Here is a 27,258-nt window from a genome sequence, read left to right as displayed (position 1 = left end):
ATCCCTTCATAATGTAATATGTCAGTTGCGGAATAAATTATGAATATACTTTATTCAATAATTTTCGTTTCGTAATTCATGATTAACATCTCTATATGTAGGAGTAATAGAAAGTTCAGTGAGATCAAATTAGGATACAGCGCTCAGCGGCCCATAACATGTAGCGTTTTATTAAATTCCATTGCGTAACTTAATTAATCAGCACTGGCTCCTGAATATCGAACTGTCGGCGAAACTGCATGGGTTAGGTATAAAACCATATGGCTCGTGGGATCTCGCGAGGTAACTGATACCAAAATTGGTGAATCTAGAAAGAAAAGTAGATAGTACGGTGTCGATTATTTGAGGGTTGTTTGGGGGAGGAGACCAGACGGCGAGGTCATCGGTGTCATCGGATTAGGGAAGGACAGGGAAGGAAGTCGGCCGTGCCGTTTCGAAGGAACCATCACGGCAATTGCCTGGAGCGATTTCGGGAAGTCACGGAAACCTAAATCAGGATGGCAGAACGCGGGATTGAACCGTCGTCCTCCCGAATGCGAGTCCAGTGCGCTAGTCACTGCGCCACCTCGCTCGGTCGATTATTTGAAGTTTCAGTTCATTCCATCACTGTCAGACAAACGGTTACTTCTACATCTACATTGATACTCCGCAAGCCACCCAACGGTGTGTGGCGGAGGGCACTTTACGTGCCACTGTCATTACCTCCCTTTCCTGTTCCAGTAGCGTATGGTTCGCGGGAAGAACGACTGTTTGAAAGCCTCCGTGCGCGCTCTAATCTCTCTAATTTTACATTCGTGATCTCCTCTGGAGGTATAAGTAGAGGGAAGCAATATATTCGATACCTCATCCAGAAACGCACCCTCTCGAAACCTGGCGAGCAAGCTACACCGCGATGCAGAGCGCCTCTCTTGCAGTGTCTGCCCCTTGAGTTTATTAAACATCTCCGTAACGCTATCACGGTTACCAAATAACCCTGTGACGAAACGCGCCGCTCTTCTTTGGATCTTCTCTATCTCCTCCGTCAGACCGATCTGGTACGGATCCCACACTGATGAGCAATACTCAAGTATAGGTCGAACGAGTGTTTTGTAAGCCACCTCCTTTGTTGATGGACTACATTTTCTAAGCACTCTCCCAATGAATCTCAACCTGGTACCCGCCTTACCAACAATTAATTTTATATGATCATTCCACTTCAAATCGTTCCGCACGCATATTCCCAGATATTTTACAGAAGTAACTGCTACCAGTGTTTGTTCCGCTATCATATAATCATACAATAAAGGATCCTTCTTTCTATGTATTCGCAATACATTACATTTGTCTATGTTAAGGGTCAGTTGCCACTCCCTGCACCAAGTGCCTATCCGCTGCAGATCTTCCTGCATTTCGCTACAATTTTCTAATGCTGCAACTTCTCTGTATACTAAGCATCATCCGCCAAAAGCCGCATGGAACTTCCGACACTATCTACTAGGTCATTTATATATATTGTGAAAAGCAATGGTCCCATAACACTCCCCTGTGGCACGCCAGAGGTTACTTTAACGTCTGTAGACGTCTCTCCATTGATAACAACATGCTGTGTTCTGTTTGCTAAAAACTCTTCAATCCAGCCACACAGCTGGTCTGATATTCCGTAGGCTCTTACTTTGTTTATCAGGCGACAGTGCGGAACTGTATCGAACGCCTTCCGGAAGTCAAGAAAAATAGCATCTACCTGGGAGCCTGTATCTAATATTTTCTGCGGAATCAGGAACTATTAGGGAACAGCTAATTTTGCAAGCCACTGAAGATGTTTCAAAAACTATTCAACATAAACCTGCTTATGATATAATCAAAAGAATTCATTTAAGCAACAACACAGTTCAAAGACGTATTGATGAAATGAGACAATATTGAAAGCATTTTGTGTAATTATCTGCAGAGGGCCCCTTTCTCCATATAACTTTCCCTTGTAATGAAGCACTGTTATTGGCAAGTGTTTGTTGTGGACCAAAAAATCCATGAAGAACTGTTCTTCACGAGAACAGTGACAACAGGCACTAAAGAAAGTCAGTATTTAATGTTTCTAAAGATTATTTCATAGAGAATGTACGACGGTCGCCCAGAAAGTAACGCACAGTATTTTTTTTTCTCAGCCAAAAACAATGCTACGAATGCGAAACGTTACTTGCGTGTTATTTAAAGTCTCCTGAGGGAGCGCGCCAAGTTTCTGTCACTTCCGACAGATAGCGTAGCTGCAGGACAGTTTCAAAATGGCGTCTTAGGTGATGTACGTTACAAACAACGTTCCGTTATTGACTTTCTCACTGCAGAGAAAGAAACTGCGTGCAATATTCACAAACGCTTGTGCAAAGTCTATGGAGGATCTGCTGTCGACAGAAGTACTGTTCGTCACTGGGCACGGAGGATGAGGTCATCAGAAGGCGGTTGGGCGGAACTCCACAATATTTGCAGCGGTCATGGAGACCATCCACGGCTGTCACACCTGACATGTTGCATCGAACTGATGTCATTCGCGAGGGCGGACGCAAATAGGGTGTGTGGATAAAACACCATTGTTTCGTGCGTGAAATTCTTATTATGTTCAATAGAGAATTGTTGAAGGAAAAAATGCGGTGCATTACTTTCTGGACAACCCTCGTAACATCAGCGGCAGCAGATGGAGCACCTATCACGTTTGGGTACTTTCGTGGATTCATAGGCTAATTAAAACAAAAAGTTTAATGAATTGAAAACTAGACATTGCTAATTTAACAGATTTGTTTACTATATTTAAAGAGGATAACTTGCAGTCACAGAGTGACAGTGTGAATTTGATCAAAAACAAAGTCCATCAATTCAGCTCGTCTTGACCGAATTAAACTAATGAAGCAAAACGTTGCCCAGAGCAAATTTTTCTAGTTTTCCTGTCTGCGACAGACAAACTGCCAGGATGGTGATGTTCCAACCTATAACATATAAACGTACTTCACACAGGCTTTGAAAGTATGTTTGAAGATGTTGTAACTATGGAAATACCCTAGTAGATTACCAGCCACACTGTGACACTGAAAAACTGGATGCCACATTATAGTCAGAACTAACTGTATTAAGCACTAACGAACAACTTAAGGTACATTCTGGAAGCGGTTCTGGCTTCAGAGGGACATACCTACTACTTATAATGTATTACAAACTATTGCAAGACGCTTTTTGATAACTTTTCCATCTTCGTACATCGTGGGACGGAATTTCAGTGCAGCTGCTAAAATTATTACAAAAATAAAATAAACTACAAATACAAGGACTAAAACAAACAAATGACCATGTGTCTGTAGGACTCGCACACTGGTGGTTCCGTACAGATTTAATTATGTATACAAACAGTTCAACCATTCCGGGAATCGAGAATCTGGATAATTTTTGCCTGTTATCGACATTGGCATTGGCAAGATATCGCTCTCAGAGATTTCAAGACTGTCGAGAATGACCTAACTTTAGCAGCATAAATGTGACATAAAGTCATGCAGGAGGCAGGTCAGCCATTATTATAATAATTAATAATTCTGCATTCAAGCCGAATGCGTCGCAATGGTAAAAGACAAACATCAGCCAATGAATTACTCTATTGCTCATATGATGCATTTCGGAATTCATCAATTATCAAATTTCCAAGAGCCATTGCTACACGTAGGTATGGCGTTTCAAGTCGTATATGAAGCCAACATTCGCAGACTAGTCTGCAAATAAAGCAATAAAGTCATTACTTGTCTGATGTTAGACTTTTACCATTGCGAACCAGTCAGCCTGAATGCAAAACTACAGGCTGTATTAATTCCAAGCTTGACTTTGGATAACAAATGACAAAAGAAATATCTTTCTCGTGTAGTACAATTAGAGATTTACAGTTTTCGAATTTTTTCCTTTGACTGTGCTGTGCAACCATCCTTCTTGGCAAATTTCGTGATTCTAGGCCAATGGGACGTACCTGTAGGTTTTGGTAAGTGGATTTGCGAATATCAAAATATGTGACATTAATGGCCGTATCTTTTGACTTAGACACTCGTACAACAAACAAATTTTATTACGGGTTCTGTTTTTACTGACTGAGATACAGAACCCTAAAAACAGATTGGAAGACGCTGATGGAGGAGATTTAAGATTAAATCTAACTGAATTCAAGCCATATATTCAAAATTTGCTGATACAGCGTCAAGATCCTATTAAAAGAATTTATGTATGAATGTTACTAGATCTGCGTTCTGTGTCGCTTAAATTAATAAACGGATAAAATGTAACATGATTCTTTTTTTTTGGTTTTGCACTCTACGCTGACCACAGTAAAACTTAACAGAGTGAGCAGCACTGTATCAGCTGTGTGGATCTCTTCCTTTAATTTGACGCTATTGATGCTTTTAATTTATTTCCAGAAAAGTGAAGAGGACAACAACTGTGACCGTCATGAACACAAGACGTAATGAAGATCGTAAAACATCGAGTTTCTCAATACGTACACTCCAATAAATTAAAGGAAAGACATGGCATAATTATGAATACTACTGTTACCTAGAACAAAATATTTTTTACCATCTAATCCAAATACAAAATATTTGCTCAGAATTTTTAGGATTCTTGTTTCACGGCCAACACTCGTTCTCCTGTGTTGATTAGGCTTGTTATTACGATCACGGCCTTTAATTTAAAACTGCTGCTTATGTGTCAGTTTGGATATCAAGCACTGCTGTTATTTCTATACTATGGTTTCAATAAACTATGTGAAAATGTAATTCTGGAGGGTATTACTATCCGCTAGACACCTATCCACAGCACTGATACATAATATAGTTAACGTTAAATGTCAATTTTGAATAAAATAATTTTGGATATTAGGCCGCTTCACTGTAAAACAAAAAAACTGCCGATGTTTCGACTGACTTACTGCAGTTTTCTTCACGGCGTTTAACCGCCCTGAAGAAGACGGCAGCAAGTAGGTTGAAGCTTTGAGTTTTACAATGACAATGGCCGTGGAAGCCTACGAACTTATACAAAATGACAAATTTCTAAACTAGCGTTGGTACTGCATAATATGCTCTCTTGACTCAAATGTAATAAATTGTGCATCAGCAACCTCTCAGATGTAACTTTCAGTGCATTTGAGCACTTAATAAAATGTCGATCTGGCTAGCTACTTAAAAACGAGTGTTGCGATATTACCTATATTTTCAATACATCCAACAGGGACACGGATATTTGACTTCATGTGCACAGTAAAGCCAAAGGAAACATAAGCCTACGCAACTGCTTGTCCTTTACTCATGTATATAATCACCTACTATTTTCAAATTTTTCACATTGGAAATTCTTTAAACTATTTGAAACAACGCGGGTCTACTATGTCTTTTGTAATTTATTCCTTACTTCCATAAGTTCCCTTAGAATTATAACCTGTTCTGGAACGACATACAATGTATTTCAACCTGAAAATCAGTTTAAAAGAAAGGCTGAACTATATGTACAACTGAAGCAACAGAATGAAATAAGTTTTGATCTAAAGTGTTTGTGCTATATCCTCATTTGAACAATAAACCCTATGCTACCAAGTGCAGAAAACACACAATGCTTGACGCAAAATCAAATATTTTCTCATAGCTTGCGTTATCACGCCGACGTGCATAGCACATTCTGTCAGTAGTAATACAAGAACAACCTGCTATCTAAAGAACCGCGTCTTACAACAGTGAAAAAATGCTTTGTATTTGCAATGATGGCTGTCAGTTGTGATACACTTGCGCAATACTACAAAATTCACAGACATTCAGTAATCTGCGTTCGGAATTACGACTGCATAGCAGGCCACACGAAATTTTTAAGCGCATCGTAAGAAAGTCGCAAAATTCTCCAAAAATCTGGAAACTTCTGGAGACATTGTTTAGGCCAGATCGTAATCATTTCCTGAACCACTCTGCTTTTTAGCGGAAGCAAATTACAACATTTGGTAGCATGCATTAGCATACTTCCACACGCTACGGTAGGTGACCCCCCGATAATAGAGCCCACAAATTTCTCGCTCTTCAGACTGCGAACGATCTTCCTACTGGTTGGCTGAAACGTATTGTAGCAAACCAGCTCCATTGTTTTTCACGCTGAGCCTGGTAATGACCTTCTTTAACCAATCTAAATTCTAAATTTACTTACATCAGTTCCCAGAGCCTGTATTTCCTGAAATGAAATAAACCGAAATTAATCTGCACTTCGCAATTTCTGAAATTTTCCCGGTGTATTTCTTCTTCTAACAATTTTCGGCTGCGCAGCCGGATACCGTCGACATTCTGCCACGATATTTCTGCTCAGAGACGTCCGACCATTTTCAGATGAGTAGATAACTACTGAAGAGCCCGGGGGCACTCACCGTATTTATAACGAACCTCGCTCATGCGAGATGTGTTGGATGATACACGGTGAACATCACGAATAAGTTTTTTGACGATGCGACGATATCAGTGCTTTAGAAACGTTTAAACTTCGATCCTAAACATACTTCAGCTCCTTTAATGGATTTCATCATTTCTATTGAGGAAGCCATTAGACCTGTCTCTGTGGATTCGACGAGAATCTTGCCGAACGCTGTTGAAATGTGCGCCACAATGTAGTAAGCTTGAAGAGTTGCTCTCCGCTGCCTCCGAGAAGATACCAACACTGTCGTACTCCCTGCATATCAGGGTAATGCCATGGTTCTTTTGATAAGGGAAGCCTGCTACACGAAAATGTATAATCAGCTAAGTGATTCTACGTATCACAAAATCGAAAAGGACCCAACGAGCTGTAGATCAAGAAAAACTGCTACCCTTCTGAACGCTAGTTCTCTACCTGAACAAGTTATCAATAGACTGAGACCACAGAGAGCAGTACCACCAAGACCACTTGGCCTTCCCAAGATTCACAAGGATGGTCTCCCAATGCGATTAATAGTAAGTAATATTGCTGCCTCAACCTACTCGAGTGCAAAACATCTAACCTCTCTACTCAAACTGTATGTGGGTAAGTGTTGTCACCATACAAGTAATTCACAGGATTTTGTCAATTCAAAAAATGTTCAAATGTGTGTGAAATCTTATGGGACTTAACTGCTAAGGTCATCAGTCCCTAAGCTTACACACTACTTAACTTAAATTATCCTAAGAACAAACACACACACCCATGCCCGAGGGAGGACTCGAACCTCCGCTGGGACCAGCCTTTTGTCAATTACTTGAGGACAGTAAAGATAAGCAGCTCGGATTTACTAGTTATCTTTGATGTGGCTCACTTTTTGCCAGAGTGCCTTTAATGGACTCGGTACATCTTATTGGCAAGTTATTCAGTGCTGACCGGATGGTGTTGTTTGAACATATTCTCTCCTCGACCTACTTGTTATTTAAAAACGAATTCTATGAACAAACAGACGGCATCGCCATGGAGAGCCCATTGTTCCCTGTGGTGGCTAATCTTCTAATGGAGGACTGAGAGAAGAAAGTACTTCAGTCTGCTGGTGTAAAGCCCACGGTTTTCTGGCGTTATTTAGACGATACTTTTGTTGTATGGGCTCATGGCAGACAACAAATCGAGAATTCCTTTGTCACTTAAACTCATTACATGAGAACACCAATTTTACAATGGAGACTGAGAAGGATGGGCCTTTATCCTTTCTAGACTAGCTAGTATGCTGTAGTATGATGGGTCATTGGGACATTTTGAGTACAGAAAACCCAAGCACACAGATCTATATCGCTAGGCGTCTAACTGCCATCAGCCCGCCCAAACCGCATGTGTTCTTAGTACCTTAAAATACATCGGGAGCACATAATATTGAACGATGAAAACCTCCAAGCAGAATTAGAACACTTGGAGAAGGTTTTTAAAGAGAATGGCTACATTGCAATTCGAATACGAACGGCCATGCACAACTATATAATGATAAGACGCGAAGCACTGAGGGCACTGATGACGACTACAAATCAACTATGTCTTCTAAAATAGGCAGATGGCCTAGGAAAACATGAAATCAAGGGTATCATCCGTTCACCAGCTCATAGCTTGGCCCTGGTTGGATCTGTTAAAAACGACTTACAACTGAAAAAAAAAACGTGCGTTTACAAAATTCCCTATGAGTGTGGTGCTGTATATATAGGCCAGACGACACGAACTGTCCAGGAGCGTTGTACAGAACATGAAAGATAAACCCGTCTTCGGCAACCGTTAAAATCATGGAAACACAGTATTTCCATGAGACACTCAATGGAATACAATAGAACAACAATTTTAGCTCCATTTTCCAATTTTTGGGGTTCAGTAATCAAAGAATCGGTGGAAATACGTCTGGCCGATAATCTTACAAATTGTGACAATGGCTCTCAACTGGGTAGGCTTGGTTCAAATGGCTCTGAGCACTATGGGACTTAACAGCTGTGGTCATCAGTCCCCTAGAACTTAGAACTACTTAAACCTAACTAACCTAAGGACATCACACACATCCATGCCCGAGGCAGGATTCGAACCTGCGACCGTAGCGGTCGCGCGGTTCCAGACTGAAGCGCCTAGAACCGCACGGCCACACCGGCCGGCCAACTGGGTAGAAATCGGAATCCTATAATTAAAATTATCCATTCACAGCAGAATAGGCTAGGTCATTCGATACTAAATGGTTTGATCATCTCTCACTTCCACCATCGAGGGCCGTCTGGTGTGGCCGAGCGGTTCTAGGCGCTTCAGTTTGGAACCGCGCGACCGCTACGGTCGCAGGTTCGAATCCTGCCTCGGGCATGGATGTGTGTGATGTCCTTAGGTTAGTTAGGTTTAAGTAGTTCTAAGTTCTAGGGGACTGATGACCTCAGATGTTAAGTCCCATAGAGCTCAGAGCCATTTGAAGCACCATCGAGGGCCGCACACACTACTGGGCTCTCCCGCGCGTGTCATCCATCGCCTGACACATGCTCAGAGAGGCGCCAGCACATTTCACATGCACGAGATTCAGCATGAATACCATGAATGCACCTGGGCTCTTCAGTAGTTGTCTACTTACCTGAAGATGCCCAGACGTCTCTGGGCCGAAATATTGTGGCAGAATGTCGACAGGATCCAGCCATATACCCGAAAATTGTTAGAAAAAAAATCTCGTCCTTACTTGTCATGGAAATATAGATTTTGCTTCTATCATCCTGTGGCTAGTGTACATAACATTCAGTTACACAAAATAATTTACACGCTCTTTTATCATGAATAATAACAAATTATTCATGATGCATATGTCACATACATTCTGCATTGACTCCCTCACTCACTCTACAAGCGTAATAGACCAAACTAATAATTTCAAACACACTGAGAACACTGTCTAACTTACACCGTTAAACAAAATATTCTTTAATTAATTCTTTTGGTGATTAAGTACTGAGTTTAAGCCATTCTCTGATGAAATTACTACAAATATATATTAAAATTCCTGAATGTAGATTGCAATACGAACGTGAAAAGAGATTACAGCTCGCGTCATGTAAGATGCCGCTTCCGTGCATAGAGGCGGAGCCTTGGAGGGATGAGAATTGAGCGTGGGCGGCAACAGAGCGGGCAAACAAAGTCCATGTTGGCGAACTGCATTGCTGCGGACAACAATCAGGCTCATTTGCCTACGGTACATCGTATTATACGTTCAAATATATGAGGGAAATAGTAAATATTATAACCAATTTCGATCAGTCGTCATGAGAGAAATATTAATTTACGTCTTGACGACGTTGCGTCCAATGCTCCACAGATTTAAACTGCGTGACGTCGGGAGGTGAGAACAGCTGAAACACTTTTGTGAAGACGTGAAGTGCTGTTCTTCACAAAATGACAATTGCCTAACGACAAGATTATTGAAACTGCTTACAATAATTATCATTTATTACTACCTGAACTACATAATAGGTAAAAATTTAATACACAACAAAATTAACTTCAAGCACAAACAAAATCATTATATTTGCTTGACAACTGCTTCTACTCAATACGATTTTTAAAAATATGTATAAGGTGTGTGTGTTGATGTGTTTGACTCTATTTAAGAGCGATCACTGTGCATAATAAAGAATTAATTGTACGAAAGACTAATGAAAAGGCTATCGTAAAAATGATCAGAAAGTGGTCATATTTTTCGCTGTTAACGGGCATTATGAGTGTAAACTAACTCGTTCGACATTACAGTGAGAGACCGCATTCATAATCCATTGAATAAGCATGCAATTAACAATCATCTGCGAATAACTCCAGGGAATTATGACAGATAACATCGAAAACCACCGATACCTGGACCACTAACAGGTACTAACAGGAGTTTACATGTGGAAATACCAGACTTTTGAAGAATTCATCCATCTGCATTCACGGATGTTATTAGAGCATACACCATGGCGGGAGGACCTTAACTTCTCCTTGCTCACTATGTTGAACATGTGACATTCCCAAACAAAAAGACCAGGAAGTTCTCATTATTATGTATGCAACTGATAAAGTGACAAAAACATTTTTTAAGCCATGAGTCCTTAAAACTAAGAAATATTATTACTTCGTTCCTAAGTCTACATTGTAATACCACCGTCACTTCTATTAGAGCGTATTTCCGAACAATCTGGTTGTAAATTTACGATGATAGGTTCAAGGCTTATATCCAGCACCACCTCCCTGTCAAATTATTCTTTCTGAAGCTTTTCAGCATGCCACACAGATGTGCCTATACTATAGATGGGATGTTGTCTATTGCCTCATGCACAATTGATTCAGTGAATGTTATCTTGAATGGGTTTTTTCCCTACCATACAGCCTTATCCTTTGCCCAAATTAATTCCGTAGGGCTACATTGACAGTGACATGTGTGTAAACTGAAAACTGTGTGACCCTATTCACGAGCAAGGAAGTCAAGTTTGTACGTTCTGTCACGTAACTTGTATAAATTAACGAGATGCAGGAGATCGGCACGAGTCTGGTTTACACCGTTCTTAATGTTTTTATTTTTAAGCCAGGGAAAAATATCCGCTTTTCTGGTGTTTATACTTGGTGTTTTCTCTGTACCAATAGAATTATAACGTAATGGCCAATTTAGAAGCAAGGTAGAACAAGAATTGTGAATCACGTTACGAAATTGACAGCATTCGTTTCCGAATGATGGTCATAGCTGTTTTTCTTACACGTACATACCTGTTCACTCTCAGAAACAAAACCAGAAGAAGAGTCAGCATGCAGAATAATTATCCGAGAACCTATTCCTACGAAAATTTTAAAACCACCAGTGCTATCACTCATTTTCCAGCAGATCTTCCTGGAATGATTCTAATTGGCCCACGTTTCATCAAGGTAATACACTATTGAACTACCTCCTTCTCTTGTATCGTGAATCTTTATATGGGATGTAGTTTGTGCTGTACCTATGTCACTTCTTTAAATTAAAAACTCTCTTCTTAACATAACAGGAACCAACGTTTTTTTAAAACTCTTTAGTTTGATGAAGCATTCACCATTGAAGTTATTTTTCTCCTGCGTAACTGTAACGCGTTTTTGTGATGTCGGTCATTCATCATTCTCATGGAGCACTTTAAAACACCGTTGTTCTTAAAATCATCCATTTATATTACAGGTTCCTTGCGATTTCAATGCTTTCCAGGCTACACGAAACCAACTTTTTCAATGGTTTCTGGAACTCTGACACTTTCGTTTGCAATTCTCTTTAAATTTTTTTGTAATCGCTCTTAAACACTTACAGGTATACATTCACTTCTATACAGCTACAAGTAAAAAACAAAAACAAAAGAAAACAGACGGTTGAATGAATAATTCGATTGTCGCGAAGTACGGCAACAGTTCAGCATGTAGGAGCGAGATTCTCGCTGTCTAGCTGTAACTCACTGCCAGCTGCTCTGAAAGAGAACGAATATTATTGGCTGCCAGTGGTTAGTGGAGGCAGATGCGTAGAACGTGTGAAAATTGGGCCGCCTTCCAACATGACACTGGCTTAAGCCTTCAGATACTTTTAAACATCTTCAAATTATATCAAGTATAAAATTGAGAATTGTACAACAGTTACCTGTTGTTATTCCGAAAGGCTCTGCAAAAATGCATATCAATTGGTGCAAGGTAAATGACTTTATTAATTCACTGGTTGGTGTGCAATTTGGACGATCTGCAAAGCGTAAGCAACTGGCAGCCTTCGACCAGCAAGCGAGAACAGATGCAACATACGGCCTGTTTCCGTGAGGGATCGCGTTCTGTAGCCCAGCCAGCCCAAAGAGACGAAATTTATAGCTTCCTAAGCGTTAATGTTCTCACTGACAAGTTACAGGATGAAATAATGAGGATTTCCATACTGTAATCTAAACTTTTACATTAGCCAACAGTGAAAAAACAGCTAGGACGAAATAAATATTTGTTAGCTTGCAGATAACAAAATCTCGTATTTTATTAACATTCATTGTCAATCACTTCCCAAATAGGTTCCGATGGCAAACAGAATGATGAATTTGATGCAACAACAGCTGCCTGTGTTTTGTCGTTTTTTTAGCCTAGGATCGTAGCAACAAGGCGAAGTGGTAGAGGGAGTAAGGTGCGGAGCAGGTTTCATACAGGGTGTTACAAAAAGGTACGGCCAAACTTTCAGGAAACATTCATCACACACAAATAAAGAAAAGATGTTATGTGGACATGTGTCCGGAAACGCTCAATATCCATGTTAGAGCTCATTTTAGTTCTTCCACCTACGCTCAATGGAGCACGTTATCATGATTTCGTACGGGATACTCTACCTGTGCTGCTAGAACATGTGCCTTTACAAGTACGACACAACATGTGGTTCATGCATGATGGAGCTCCCGCACGTTTCTCAACAACAGATTCGGTGACCGATGGATTGGTAGAGGCGGACCAATTCCATGGCCTCCACGCTCTCCTGACCTCAACCCTCTTGACTTTCATTTATGGGGGCATTTGAAAGTTCTTGTCTGCGCAACCCCGATACCAAATGTAGAGACTCTTCGTGCTCGTATTGTGGATGGCTGTGATACAATACGCCATTCTCCAGGGCTGCATCGGTGCATCAGGGATTCCATGCGACGGAGGGTGGATGCATGTATCCTCGCTAAAGGACGACATTTTGAACATTTCCTGTAACAAAGTGTTTGAAGTCACGCTGGTACGTTCTGTTGCTGTGTGTTTCCATTCCATGATTAATGTGATTTGAAGAGAAATAATAAAATGTGCTCTAACATCGAAAGTAAGCGTTTCCGGACACATGTCCACATAACATTTTTCTTTCTTTGTGTGTGAGGAATGTTTCCTGAAAGTTTGGACGTACCTTTTTGTAACACCCTGTATAAGCGAAGTTTCAGCCTGTTACAAACCGTGTTCTGTTCATGCGCTAAAAAGGCGTGTTATTAAAGTGTAACTAGTGCGTGTAGTCTTTATAATTCCTGTGGTTGAATGTACCTCGCAAATGCGTAAACAGTAATGACAATTTTTGGTGCATTTGCGGACAGACTGCATTGAATTGCAAAGGAGGTCAATAACGCCATACATTAGGTAATCGTACAGACTGTACTTTGGCTGCGAACACAGGGACCAGGACAAGCCATGGGCTCCTCATGTATCTTGTGTCTCGAGTCTTCATTCGTGGTTCAATCGTAAAAGATCTTCCATGGGCTTTGCTATATCTAGGATCTGGCGATAACCATCAGACCACGTGAATGATTGTTACGTTTGTATGACAACCCCATTAACAAATGGTATTTCCAAGAAGAAAAAGTCTTCCTCGACGTACGCTAACATACCTTCGGCCACGCGAGCGGTCGCTCACTGAGACGGACTGCCTGTTCCTGTCCCACCAGATTCTGATAGTGGGGAAGGCGGCTGTGACACTATTGCTGTACCATCATCTTCAAAACCCAATTCTTCGAAAGATTCTGACTTCCTGTGTGAAAATGAGTGCACAGACATACACAAAATAACACAGTGTGACCTTAATGACCTAGTGAGACATCTGGAATTGCGGAAAGGTAAAGTTGAACTGTAACAGTGGAATCGTCTTGGTAAGACGGTAAATGTGACTACGTTCCGTAACAGTCATATGCTGTTCCTCCTATTTATCAAAAGTGAAAAGAGCTTGGTATTTTATAGTGCTGCAGCTATGGGTATTGACTATAAAAGTGATCAGTAGAGTTTGTTCAACGACTCCTCCAAAGTAAGTCACAAGTGTGTGCTACTGCATAATGGCAACGTGTTACCATCGGTTCCGATTAGGTAAGCACCTTACACGAAAGAAACATATGATAAGATGAAAGAGTTGTTATTACGATTGATCTGTGATAAGTTTAAATGACAGATTTCCGGGGATCTGAAGGTCACAGCCGTATTACTTGGGCTACAACACAGCTACACCAAATTCTGTTGATTCCTGCTCCTGTGGCATAGTCGCACCAAAGCACTTCATTATGAAAGAAAGATTGAAAGTACAAGAAAGATTGGCATAAGCGTCAATCACTTGGACCAGGATCTCACAATGTTATGCACCAAGCATTTGTCCACTTGCACTTGCAAATAATTCTCCCAGCTCTTCATATAAAATTGGACCTGACGGAAAACTTCGTTAAGACCTTGGAAAAACTGGGGAAACATTTCTGTATTTGTGCGAGAAATTCTTCGACCTCGTGAGGCGAAAATAAAAGAGGGAATTTTCGTCGGTTTCCAGATACTCAGACTGTTCCGGGATGAACATTTCAACACCGTCTTGAAAGGTGATGAAAAGTTAGCTTGGGATGCATTTGTTCAAGTGTCAACAGACTTTCTAGGAAACAAGAGAGCAGAAAACTACTAGGATCTTGTGGCAAGTTTCCTGTACTGTTGCAATAAATTAGGGAGCATCATTTCCTTAAAGCTACATTTCCTAGACACTCACCTGAACTTCTTTGCTGACAATTTCGGTGCTATAGCCAACGATCACGGAGAACGTTTCCACCAACAAAACTTCGGACGTCACATTTCCTAGACACCCACCTGAACTTCTTTGCTGACAGCTTTGTTGATATAGCCGACGAGTGCGGAGAACGTTTCCACCAGCAAAACTTCGGACGTGGAAATGAGATACCAGGAAAAATGGAGCTCATCTATGTCAGCGATTGCTGCTCGAACTAATCAGGGAATCACTAGCAGAAAACTTTGCAAGTCAAAGCGGTTGCACCAACAATGACCTTCCTCCGAGGGATAACACCAAGGTAAATACATTCATAAGCATATGTAGAGGCAATAACGTAAAGTTATCACAAATTCAAAACGAGAGCTAATCTTTCATTTTCATTAATATTTACGTTATCAGTACGCACTAAAATTTAAAGCTTAGCTGTCTTCATGCTGGTTACAGAAAAAAAGTAAAATTCCGTTGGCTAGTATTATCGTTCGGTATTTCTTCCACCATTTATTACAAAAGGAGGTTTTCCGTTGTTATGTCAACAAGCGACGGTTAGTCGCATTATTTAGCATGGCTTGCACATATACCACCAACGTTGTGTTCAACTGCAAACAGATATGCCACCATTTTTTCAGCAACTTTAACCCAATACTGCATGTCTGCCACTAATACGCCACTGATACTCAACAGAATCTTACCACCTTCTAGGCCGGTATAGAGTCCTATATGGAGCAGCCAAATGAAAACGAAACCGATGGAAAAAGAAAGTAAGCTGTTTAGTATTCTGAAAGTTATCGCTGTATTGTTAATACGTTTATCCCACTGTGAAACAAGACGGTCAGTGCCTCCATGGAAAAATGTTTGCTGTTGTTGATTGTACTCAGGCGTGCATCTCTTCGTCTGAAGTACCGGCAAAACAACAAGCCCACCAGCTCTGTAAAAGTTGTGAGACCTTTTTCTTTGGTTTAAATAATCCTCTGCTCATTGAATTTCTGGATGACGGCGGCAAGGTTACGCACAGCGGTACGTGGATACGTCGCAAAAACTGAACACGCCATCAAACACAGGAATGTTGACGGATGGCATCATATTGTAGCACGACAATGCTCGCCCACATGTTGCTAAGGTTGTTTCGACTATGCTGCAGAAGTTTCGTTGGGAAGCCCTTATACATCCTCCATACATTTCCGATCTACCCCCAAGCGATTTCCATATTTTTGGAACCTTGAGGAAAGACATTCGTGGCCTTCGATTTGCTTTGAAGGAAGACGTGAGCGCCTGGGTATAATCATGGTTCCATATGCAACCGCAAACGTTTTTACGTGAAGGCACTGACCATCTTAATTACAGGGTCGAGATCAAAACTGGGGATGAGCACTTTTATTAGTATCTAGAATCATTCCTCAGCTGCCAATATTTCGTCCACTGTCGGGAACCCTTTGGAGTTGTCCAAAAAATATCACGTACCATGTAATCCAGGTGACAGCACAACAGTTTTTGCAAACAGCCTCAAAAATATTTTCATTGTTTGCCCAGTCGCTCTGACTGTTTTTCTCTACATGCTAGAAGTAGTTGCCCATAAATGAACTATATTTGTCAACAGTTTTTCCACAGCCAGCCACATCACTAGCGGTCAAGTGTGCTAATGCAAATAAACAACATCACAGAGTCAAGGGTAGCACCATACCATCTTATGCTGTTGGCAGTGGTTAATTATATTCCCATTTTATTCATTTTTGTTACTGAGGCCTCTGTCTAAATTATTAATCAGTCTATGTTTCTCTGATTAAGGATCTCCACCCTTAAAATCAGTATCACCTAAACTATAGACTCCCATTCATTACGAAATTCTGATATATGCGAGGTAGTCCTGGAATTAATATATAAGCAAGTAACAAGAACCTTTCATTTTCTCTGTAGTAGAAGAACCCACAATGGAAAATATTTTCAGCCTGGATGTGAATTTTTGTCTTTGTCTTTTCTGTCCAACACTCAGTCCAAACAATTCTTAACAATATTCCGTGTGCGAAAGTAGATTCTATATGTTTTCAGTATGCACTCTTATTTTCTCTTTCCTGGGAGTGGCTTCTAATTCTTTTCACCCACATTACAGTCAAGGAGTCAACATTACTGGAATTTATCAAAACCCACTCAATAACTTCAACCATGCTGGATGAGGTTAAAGTAGAACTCCATTGCTTAGAGGAGTTAAAAGTGCTGTTGTCAATCCCTTTTAGCAGATGAGCATCACCTTTAGTCAGTGTTAATAAACCAGGTGGTGTGTTACACCTTGTGCGGAATTAAAAAACACAGTAAAGGTGCAGTCACTTATTGACTCAGACCCCTTTCCATGTCCTAATGAATTTTTTCCAAAACTGGCAGGTGTCAGTATTTCCCTAACATCAATATTTCAGAATATTTTCAATTTCCTTTTGATGAAGCTTCTAAAGCCATTCTGGTATGAAGTACACCTTTTGGCTGGCCTCTGTCAATGTAACAGGTTACACTTTCAGTGTTCTTTGCATAAAAGGAGTCCTTCAGAAGTTTCTAGAACAATTTTTGCCAACATTCTACAGTGGGTTAATTATGTGTATGAAATAACAGTGACAGGAAGAACTAAGACGGAACATTTATTGAACCTAAGGCATGTATTTTCCATTCGTTGAAAGCCAGATTACACTGCAACTTATTAAAATGTTCCTTCTTTCAGCTTTGTATTAAGTAAATATTACACATCCTTGGTCAGGAAGGCCTCAAATTGACATCAGAGGTTGTGGCAGCCATATAATATACTCCAGTACCAAAGAACATTAAGGACCTGCTGGTCTTTATAGGCAAGTTTATATATTATGCATAAGTTATTAACTAAATTGCAATTATAGTTCAATCATTTGCAGAGCAAACAGGTTCTTTTTTTCCAGTGAGCCAGGGATTGTCACCAAGCATTTCTTATGATGAAAAAATTTCTCCAAACTGCTCTTGCCTGATTTTGTGTCAGCCGTATTTACCTCTAGTGTTGGCCACAGACACATCATCCTATGGCGCTGAGGCCATTTTGTCTCTGAATGGTTCAGAATGGCCTTTTGTATTTGTTTCCAATATGCTCATCAAAGCACAAAAAAATTATTCCTAGGTAGGGAAGGAGATACTTAAAATTATCTTTGGAATCCAGATGTTCTGCAGTTTCCTGTGGCAACTAATTTCATCTTGTCACAGATTATAAGCCACTGTATCCATATTTGGCCCTAAGTCAAAGTTTCCTGAATGGATATCTCAGAGGTTACTACAATGCTGAACACTTTAGTTATCAAATTACCAATACTGCATTCGTTATCATACATGGGACCAGCAAGGGAATGTAGTCACTCTGTCATTGTTTTGTATAGGTTCCACTAGGGAATCTGGTTAGCAGCTTTCACACTGATTCACAATTGGAATAGTTGATGGAAGAGTTTCTCATCATATCCAGATATGTCATGGAAGCCACTACTAGTGGCTTTGGCATTGTCCATTATGCCTACTTGCAGACTCACATAGGAAATTACCAATGTATTATTTATATATTGGCAGATTTTATACCAATATAGAAAGTTAATAATCTCCTCAAATAACAATCTTCCATGTAATCTTAATAAAACGGTGTTTACCACAGGATTCAATGATACTAACATAATTTCCATTGGATTTTGATGACTTCATATGGCAGATAAAGTCTCTCATTTGTTTGCATGTACTCTGTTATTAGTCAGGAAAGTTCAGGCAGAATGCAAATAATTTAGGAGTAGAGGAAATCACTCACCAAACATCAGAGGCTTTTTACATCTACATTTGCATAACTTCTCTGCAGTTCACAATTATGTACCTGGCAGAGGCTCCAACAAATCACTTCCACCTACTTCTCTACCATTCCTTTCTCAAACAGCACTCAGAAAAACAAACACTTAAATCTTTCGAAGCCAGCTCTGATTTATCGTATTTTATTACAATGATCACTTCCCCTATGCAAACGGGTGCCAACAAAATATTTTCAGATTCAGAGGAGGAGGTTGGTGATTGAAATTTTGTGAAAAGATCCCATCCCAATGAAAAATGCCTTTACTTTTAATGATTTCGACCTCAATTTGCACTTCATTTCCACTCTCTCCCCACTTCAAAATGATACAAAACAAGCTGCTCCTCTTTGAAGTTTTTATGTCATCTGTCAATCATCTTTGGTAAAGTTCCCACATTGTGCACCAATACAGCAGAAGAGGACAGACAAGCATATTGCAGGCAGTGTCTTTAGGAGACCTGTTGCATCTTCCAAGTGTTCTGCCAATAAATCACAGTTTTTGGTTCACTTTCCCTTCAATATTATCTATGTGACCATTTCAATTTAAGTTATTTGTAATTGTAATTTAACCTAAATTGGATTGAAAATCCTTACAGAGGAATGCAATCATTATCACAGTAATTATAAAAATGCTGTAATGCTGCTAAAAAATTTTGACTGATTTTTTTGTGTATTTCTTTATTGTTTCTTGTCATGACACATTTCGGGATCATCCCATCATCTGATGACCATAGAGTACATATGTACATCACAACTTTCACATACCAGTTGCGTAACATCAATTGAAGCTTAAGCTTCCTCCATTTAAAATTTAATACTAACAAGAAACATAACAGGCATAAGTTCTAGTCTTGACAATACACAATTGATATGTCAAAGTCATGTTGTACACATGTACTCTATGGTCATAAGATGATGGGATGATTCCGAATCGTGTCATGACAAGAAACGATGAAGAAATTCACAAAAAATTCACTGTACAGATATCTTGTATAAATAATTTTACAATGTGTTTTCGACATCCGGTTACTTTAAGAGGTCATAAATGACAGCACCATCTGCAGGCAGTCTTAGAAGGATGCTCAGATTGTCTCCTAAATGATCTATATAGATCAGGAACAGCAGATCCACTGTAGCACTTCCTTGGGGAATACCAGATATCATTTCCGTTTTACTTTATGGTGTTCTGTCAGTTACTACAGACTGTGACTTTTCTGACAGGAAATCAAGTCCAGTTGTGCAACTGTGATAATACTCCACAAGCACACAATTTGATTAGAAGTCACTTGTGAGGAATGGTATTCAAAAGACTTCTGAAAATCTAAAAATATGGAATCAATTTTAGATCCCCAGTCAACAACACTCATTACCTCATGTGAATAAAGAGCTAGCTAGTTGTGTTTCACAAGAAAGATATTTTCTGACTCCATTTTGGCTATTCTTATTCCTACGACAAATTGACATTAGTGGTATGGGTCTGTAATTCAGTGGATTACTTCTATTTCCTTTCTTGACTATTCATGTGATCTATGCAACTTTTCCAGTCCTTGGTACAGATCTGTCATTGAATGAACAGTTGTATATGATTGCTATGTATGGAGGTGTTGTACTAGCATATGCTGGAAGGAATCTAATTGATAAACTCTTTGGACAGGAGGCCTTGCCTTTATTTAGTGATTTAAGATGCCGTGCTGCACCAAGGATATCTATTTCTGAGTTGCTCATATTGGCAACTGTTCTTCTTTGAATCCTGAAATATTCACGTCATCTTCTTCAGGGAAGGAACTTCAGAAAATTGTGTTTAGTAACTCTGCTTTAGTGAGCTGTCATCAGTAACATTGCCATTGCTATTGCATTGAAGGTATTGATCAATTGATCATGTCTTGATGTTGGTGTACTTTACACATGGCCAGACTATCTTTGGACTTTCTGTCAGATTTCAAGAAAGGCTTTCATTGTGGAAACTATTAAACCATCGTACATTGAAGTCTGCACTAGGTTTTGGGCTTCAGTAGAAGATCACCAATCTTGTAGATTTTTAGTTCTTTTAAATTTGGCATGCTGTTTTCGTTGCTTCCACAACAGTGTTCTGACTTGTTTTGTCTATTATAGTCAATCTGTACCATCTGCTATTAATTTATTTGGTACATATCTCCCAACTTCTGTCATCAGTATTTCTTTAAATTTAGACTATATCTACTCTATGCTTACATAGTCAGATTGGAAGGAGTGGAAACTGTCTCTTAGGAAAGTGTCAAGTGAATTTTTATCTTTTTTAACAGAAATTTTGTGTTTATTTTTGGTGGATCTGGATGTTATAGTATTCAGACTTGTTAATATTCAGTCTTGCTACAGTAATGTTATACTCATTAATCTATGAATCTGTCCTGATGCTTCCCATTCACTCAGTTTTATTTGTTGCTAAGAGGTCAAGTATGTTTTCACAGCTGTTTACGCTTAAAGTAGGCTCCTAAACTAACTGTCAATAATAAATTTCAGAGAAAACATCCAGGACAATTTCTGATGACAATTTACACCTACAACTGACTAAAAACATTTATTTTCGGTGACATATTGAGGGTAGATTGATGTCACCATTAACTCTAATTGTATGAGTGGGGTACCTATTTGGAATGAGGCTCACATTTTCTTTGAGCTGTTCAGCAACCATATCATATAAATCAGTAGGTCATTAAAAGGAATCAATTATTATTAGTTTACTCTGGTTGTGAAGTATAACCTCAAAGGAACTGTTTACTTCAGTTTCATTACAAGGTCAGCTATTTTTGACAGCAATATAAACTTCAACACCAACTGTATTTAATCTGTCCTTTCTGAACACCATTAGGTCCTTAGCATACTATCTGACTGAACTTGTCTCCAGCTTCAGCAAGGTTTTGTGCACCCTTTTAAACTGATACCATTTCTGTAGTTTCCTGAGGACCTCTAACATAAAAAAATTAAAAAAAAAAAAAAAAAAAAAAAACGACCGGTCCCCTCCACTCAGCCCCCACTACCCATTTGTATTGGACATCTTGACCTATTAAGTGGGATGCAAAAACTCATCACACTGTGGTGCAAGTCAATGAATCTCAGCCTCTGATTCTGACCCTCTACTTTTCTCTGTACTGAAGGTTCACAGTCAGTCCTGTCAATGATGCTACAGACAGTGAGCTCCACCTTCATCGTGCAAGTTAAGACAGGCAGTGTTTACAACTTCAGATAGCTGCGTGAAAGCAGAGAGAATTTCTTTCAATCCCAAGTAACACACATGATTGGTACCGACATAAGCCACCACCTGCAGTTGGCTGCACCCTGAGCTCCTTGTGCATTTCAGAAAGACCCATTCCACATGTTGGATGACTCCTCTCAGTGTGCACACAGAGTACAAACTGGATTTCTTCCCCTCCTTGGCAGCCATATCCCTAAGGAACCCCATTATGTGCCTAATGTTCAAGCACCCAACTACCAATAATCTCACCCTCTGCGACAGCCCACATGTTGTGGGCTGAGTGCCTTCCCCTAAAACTGGCTAGGCCCCTAGGCTTTTTGCTTCCTGCCACACCCTGGAATGATGTCCCACACAGTCAAGATTAGGGGTGAGTCTGAGTGGGGGCAATACCTGGGACAGACACAGTAGTGGACTGATTGGGAGACATCTACCAGGTATGCTGAATGTCTCTTGCACCCCACGTCTGGCCCCTCATGGTGACACCCATTGGCAATAGACTCAAGATACATGACCGAAGCCAGTACTGCTTGGAGCTGTGAATGAATGGTCACCAACTCAGCTCGCATCTGAACAGACCAATCACGTTCCCTAAACATAGTAAAGCTGGTGCTAATACACTCTTAGATAGTTATTAAAGCACAAAACTATGCATGATAAACACACAAACATGCTTGAAATTTAAGAGTTTAAACTACACAGCAGATAGAAAATTCCAGATACTTTGCCTCTTACTAGAAGCAGTGTCAACTCACAAATGAAATGGTGCGTTTCGAGTTACACTTACTAACTTTCTGAATACATTCTTTGATGAACTGGTTTATATTTGTGACCCTACATTGTGCCGGCTGAACACAATGCTGGAAGTACATTTCAAGAGGTGGATTAGGATGGGGTGGGTAGATAGAGAAAGAGGCAGGAAGAAGGGTTGTGGTGGATACCTAAGGGCTCACAGGGAGGCAGCAGGGAGAGGTAGCAGTTGCAGCATGCTAGACATGCGATGTACAGGTACCAGAGCTGGTGAGGTGTGGCATATCATAAGGGTGACATGGAGGCACTGACTGGGAAGGTGTAACAGGACAGAGGAAGAGGAAATTTATGGATGGAGAGTTTGGGGACAGTGGATTAATGTAACCCACTCTCTCCATCTCCTCCACACGGCAGTTCCCCCTTCCTCTATCCTGTCACCCTTTCCCATCCATGCCTCCACATCACTCTCATCATGTCCTGCACCTCACTGGCTCTCATACCAGTATACCGCGTGTCAAGCGTGTGCACATACCATCCTTCCCTCCTGCATCCCTAGCCGTTCCACAGCCACTGAAGTATGACCAGAGTGTACAGTCATAATGGACTGAAAACACTCACCAGTTCCAACTGAACTGAAATGATACAGGATTTGGGCTGGACATCATTAAAAGAAAGAAGTTTTTCATTGTGACGGAATCTTCTCAAGAAATTCCAATCACCAACTTCCTCCTCCAAATGTGAAAATATTTTGTTGACACTGACCTACATAGGGAAAAATGATCACGTGATAAAATAAGGAAAATCACTGCTCATACAGAAAGATATAGCTGTTTGCTTTTTCTGCACACTATATGAGACTGGAATAATAGAGAATTGTGAAGGTAGTTTGATGAACTCTCTGCCAGCACTTGAATGTGATTTGCAGAGTATCCATGTAGATGTAGATGAGAACTTTGTAAACCAGTTTCCTGTCAATGAGGAGTCATTAGAGATGGAACACAAGTTTGTTTTGAGGAAGAATAGGAGGGGAGACAGGCCAAAGGATTTTTCAAAGGTACCATCGTGATATGTGCTTAATAAATTAAGAAAACCACAGAAAACCTAAACCTGGGTGACTAGACAGAGATTTCTGCTCTCCTCCCAAATGCGTGTCCAGTATGTTATCCTTTTTTTTGTCTGTGAACCCCAGTTTCTTCAAATCCATACCCAGTCCAAAGTGGCATGCTAACCATCATCAAGCACAATACAAGGATATTGTTTAATGATTATTATGGAAAATATTACCCCCTCCCAGAAACATGTCTTTTTCTTTTGTTAACATAAAGCTTGACTTGTTTTACATCATCAAAAATTCTCCTTCACGGGTTCTATGGAATGCAGAGAGTGAGTGAATGAATGATGCATGACTTAGAAAGAATCAAGTATAGGAATTACTATTTATTTTCATGATTCACTTTTAAATTAATGTGGGACTCATTGTTTTCACCTGGTGAAAAGAAGATGCAATTTTAAAAAAAGTATGCTCACAATAACTATAGAATTGCTTGGTGACTTGAACAGTCAGAAAGCAGAATGAACCAGTGGAAGTGGTTGTACTAGGCGAGACTATATATTGCTATGAGAGTAATAATACAAGAAAATTAATAGATAAAATTAATTAACTGTAATTTAGGTGAGCGCACTATATGCACAAAATATGTTTGAAAAAGTATGCATCACATTAAGTACTAAAAGAATGTTTGAAGACGGAGAACATTGTTCTAGCTTCAGATTTAATCCTTCCTGCCATAATCCTATTTTCATTTTTCACCACATAATGAATATTTGCTCATCATGGAGCAGTGTACAATGTGGTTTTCTGTTTCAGAGCTATGAATGTTGTTTCTGGTAACATGGAGATGCCTAGTGATGTCACAGACTTTACTCAGGACCTTTAAATGGATAGCACAAACTGCCCAGTCTATGTAATAACATTTCTTTTTTTTTAATTTTGTCCCACTATATAATATCATCTGTCCACAAACCGAGGAATTTAGTGGTTATTTCTTGGTTTACAGACACATTTTCAATTCTGACATAATCTTTCATTGATGAAATTATATGTGATGGGCAAAAATGTTTATACATGGTTTCTCTTTTATTCAGTAACAGTCTGTGTTCAACCAATTTACCAGCCTGCAGCCAGAAATTGTGGTATGATGTTCATTAGCACAAAGGGTTGAATACAGCATAAACTTACAGCAGTAAACATAACTGGTAGACCTTTCTGAATACTTTTTGGCATTGATAATTATAATAAACTAAAGTGAAACAAGTATGGGGCCTTGAGGAATGCCTTGTCTTACAACTTGCTAATTTGTTTGTACACTTCCAACATCTTTTTGAGCTGATTACAACTCCTTGTAACCTGTCTGAAAGATATAATCCAAATAAGCAGTTGTATTTCCATACTGTAGCAGTTTCTCCATTAGTAATTCATCGTTGATAATACCTTCGTAAGATTACGTCATACTCCTGTTGTATGCTTTGTTATTGAGTGCACTATTGATACAGGATCCCACTTATTGTTGTCCCTTTTTGAAAGCCAAACTGCTGAGGGCTCAATAAACAATTACCATCCAGCTACTTAATACCATAGTCATGTACTGCTTCCTCAAAGTCTTGGATACAGTTGATATGGTAAACATGGGTGTGCAGTCATTGACAACAGTCCTTTCACCTTTTTTCACAACTTTTTGCTGCCTTGAAAATTGTACAGAATAGACTTAACAGTATACCGACTAATATGACCCACAAGATAAATACCTATCACGATACAAATGTAAAATTCATTTTTTGTAGCTAATCTTTCAGTTCTTATATTGCTCTGTAATATTAAATTAGTTCTATTCAGTTATGCTCATTTTTCTGTAATTCTTTTATATATATTCCTTAATCTATAAAATGAACTACTACCAAACAATGGGAAATCCAGGATGGAATGTAACAATACCAGAGAAGGAAAGTTGCTACTCACCATATAGCGGAGATGCTGAGTTGCGATAGGCACAATAAATATCTTTTTATTGTGCCTATCGTGACTCAGCATCTCCGCTATATGGTGAGTAGCAACTTTCCTTCTCTGGTAAATGAACTACTGTAATAGGTGAAACAATAACAAGAATATGTAAGACACTGAATTGTTAATGCTACATAGAAACTAGTTAATTTTGGAAAGAAGTTGCAATTACTGGAATAATAACCATATTAATTAATATTGTAGGTCATGTGTGCAAATGTCAAGACCCAAAGAAAATAAGAAAAAATGTAAAAAAAGTTGTATGTGAAGAATTTGATAATTTCATCAAAAGAGAGAAATGTTGATAAAAAATTGGCTTTGCAATCATGTTAATTTCAAATGTCAAGTAAATTTTAATGTTAATATTGTAACAAAAATGTCTGAATTATGAAATTGTAATTATAGTGGAAGTCATGACAAAGTACACTTTTTGTTCATTGTCAAGAAGTTATAAAGATGATCACAAATTAAACTGAAAAAGAAGTCTTTTTCACCCTCTAGTCAGAGGCAGAGAATCATGTAGTCAGTGAGTCTGCATTTAGTGTGTCTATTACAGAACAGTTACTTTGAGTAAATGAAGAACGTTAAAAACAGGAACAGAGTTGTCACAAGATTTTTTTTATTACAAATAATCCTCAGAGACACACAAAATTTCGGAGACATAAAAAAAAGAAAGAGAAAAAAATCATCTCACGACTTCTGCAGGAAACAAAAATGATATTGTATTGCCGTCAATATTTTTGGATGGTACTGCAGAAACTAGAATCTCAGCCACAGCATTATGGAAGCCATAAGCAGACAGTGTGAGTTACGGAACCGGCATGCCATTAACATAGCAAGACAGACTGGGCCAAGCATCACAATACTGCTACCACAGCAGTACAGTGAACCTCTTGCAGAGTGAGTCACAAATATGTTGTTCCAAGCGCAGCTGAAAAAGCATGTTGGCACAACAAGTGGGCAGCTAACTCATATAAATTTCAGCAGAGATATCAGCAGTCTAGTGGCACCTACCATTATTGAATGGCCTCAGCAGGCTCTAGAGTGATATGGGGCAGCAAGCAGCTGCCAACAGTTCAGGCCTTCAACATTGCATCCTCTTCTAGCACCAAGTCCATTTTTCCAGACTCAGTGCCTCCTCACAGGTACCTCCAGGCTCACTCCAGCAGTAGCCAGTCTCCTACTCTGGAGGGCAGTAATTAATGACTTGGGTGGTATAGCCACTAATGTGTGACTGGGGCAGTAGAGCTGCACACCCTTCTGTGCTGAAAAGGGCACCATCACTTACAGGGGTGAGATTCAACAACAGAGGCTGGCATCCCCTGCAAATACTACAACAATCTTCCATGCCACTGGCACCTGGCTTGAGAAGTGATGTCATGCTAGGTGGGCCATACATTGCTGATCATGCTCCTTGGGGTCACCATTCCTGGGCACTGATG

General features: G+C 39.7%; 1 protein-coding gene across 1 annotated transcript in view; it reads left to right on the top strand.

Annotated features, from left to right (window-relative positions):
- Positions 1–24,695, top strand: part of LOC126421372 (probable glutamate receptor) — a 145,414-nt gene extending 120,719 nt beyond the window's left edge. The window contains exon 9 of the mRNA XM_050087239.1: positions 24,626–24,695. Coding sequence (XP_049943196.1) covers positions 24,626–24,695 — 70 coding nt within the window. The remainder of the gene's footprint in view (positions 1–24,625) is intronic.
- The last annotated feature ends 2,563 nt before the right edge of the window (positions 24,696–27,258 follow it).

This window comes from Schistocerca serialis, chromosome 1, assembly GCF_023864345.2.
Source record: "Schistocerca serialis cubense isolate TAMUIC-IGC-003099 chromosome 1, iqSchSeri2.2, whole genome shotgun sequence".
Lineage (NCBI taxonomy): Eukaryota > Metazoa > Arthropoda > Insecta > Orthoptera > Acrididae > Schistocerca > Schistocerca serialis.
This window is presented reverse-complemented; position numbering and strand designations above follow the sequence as displayed.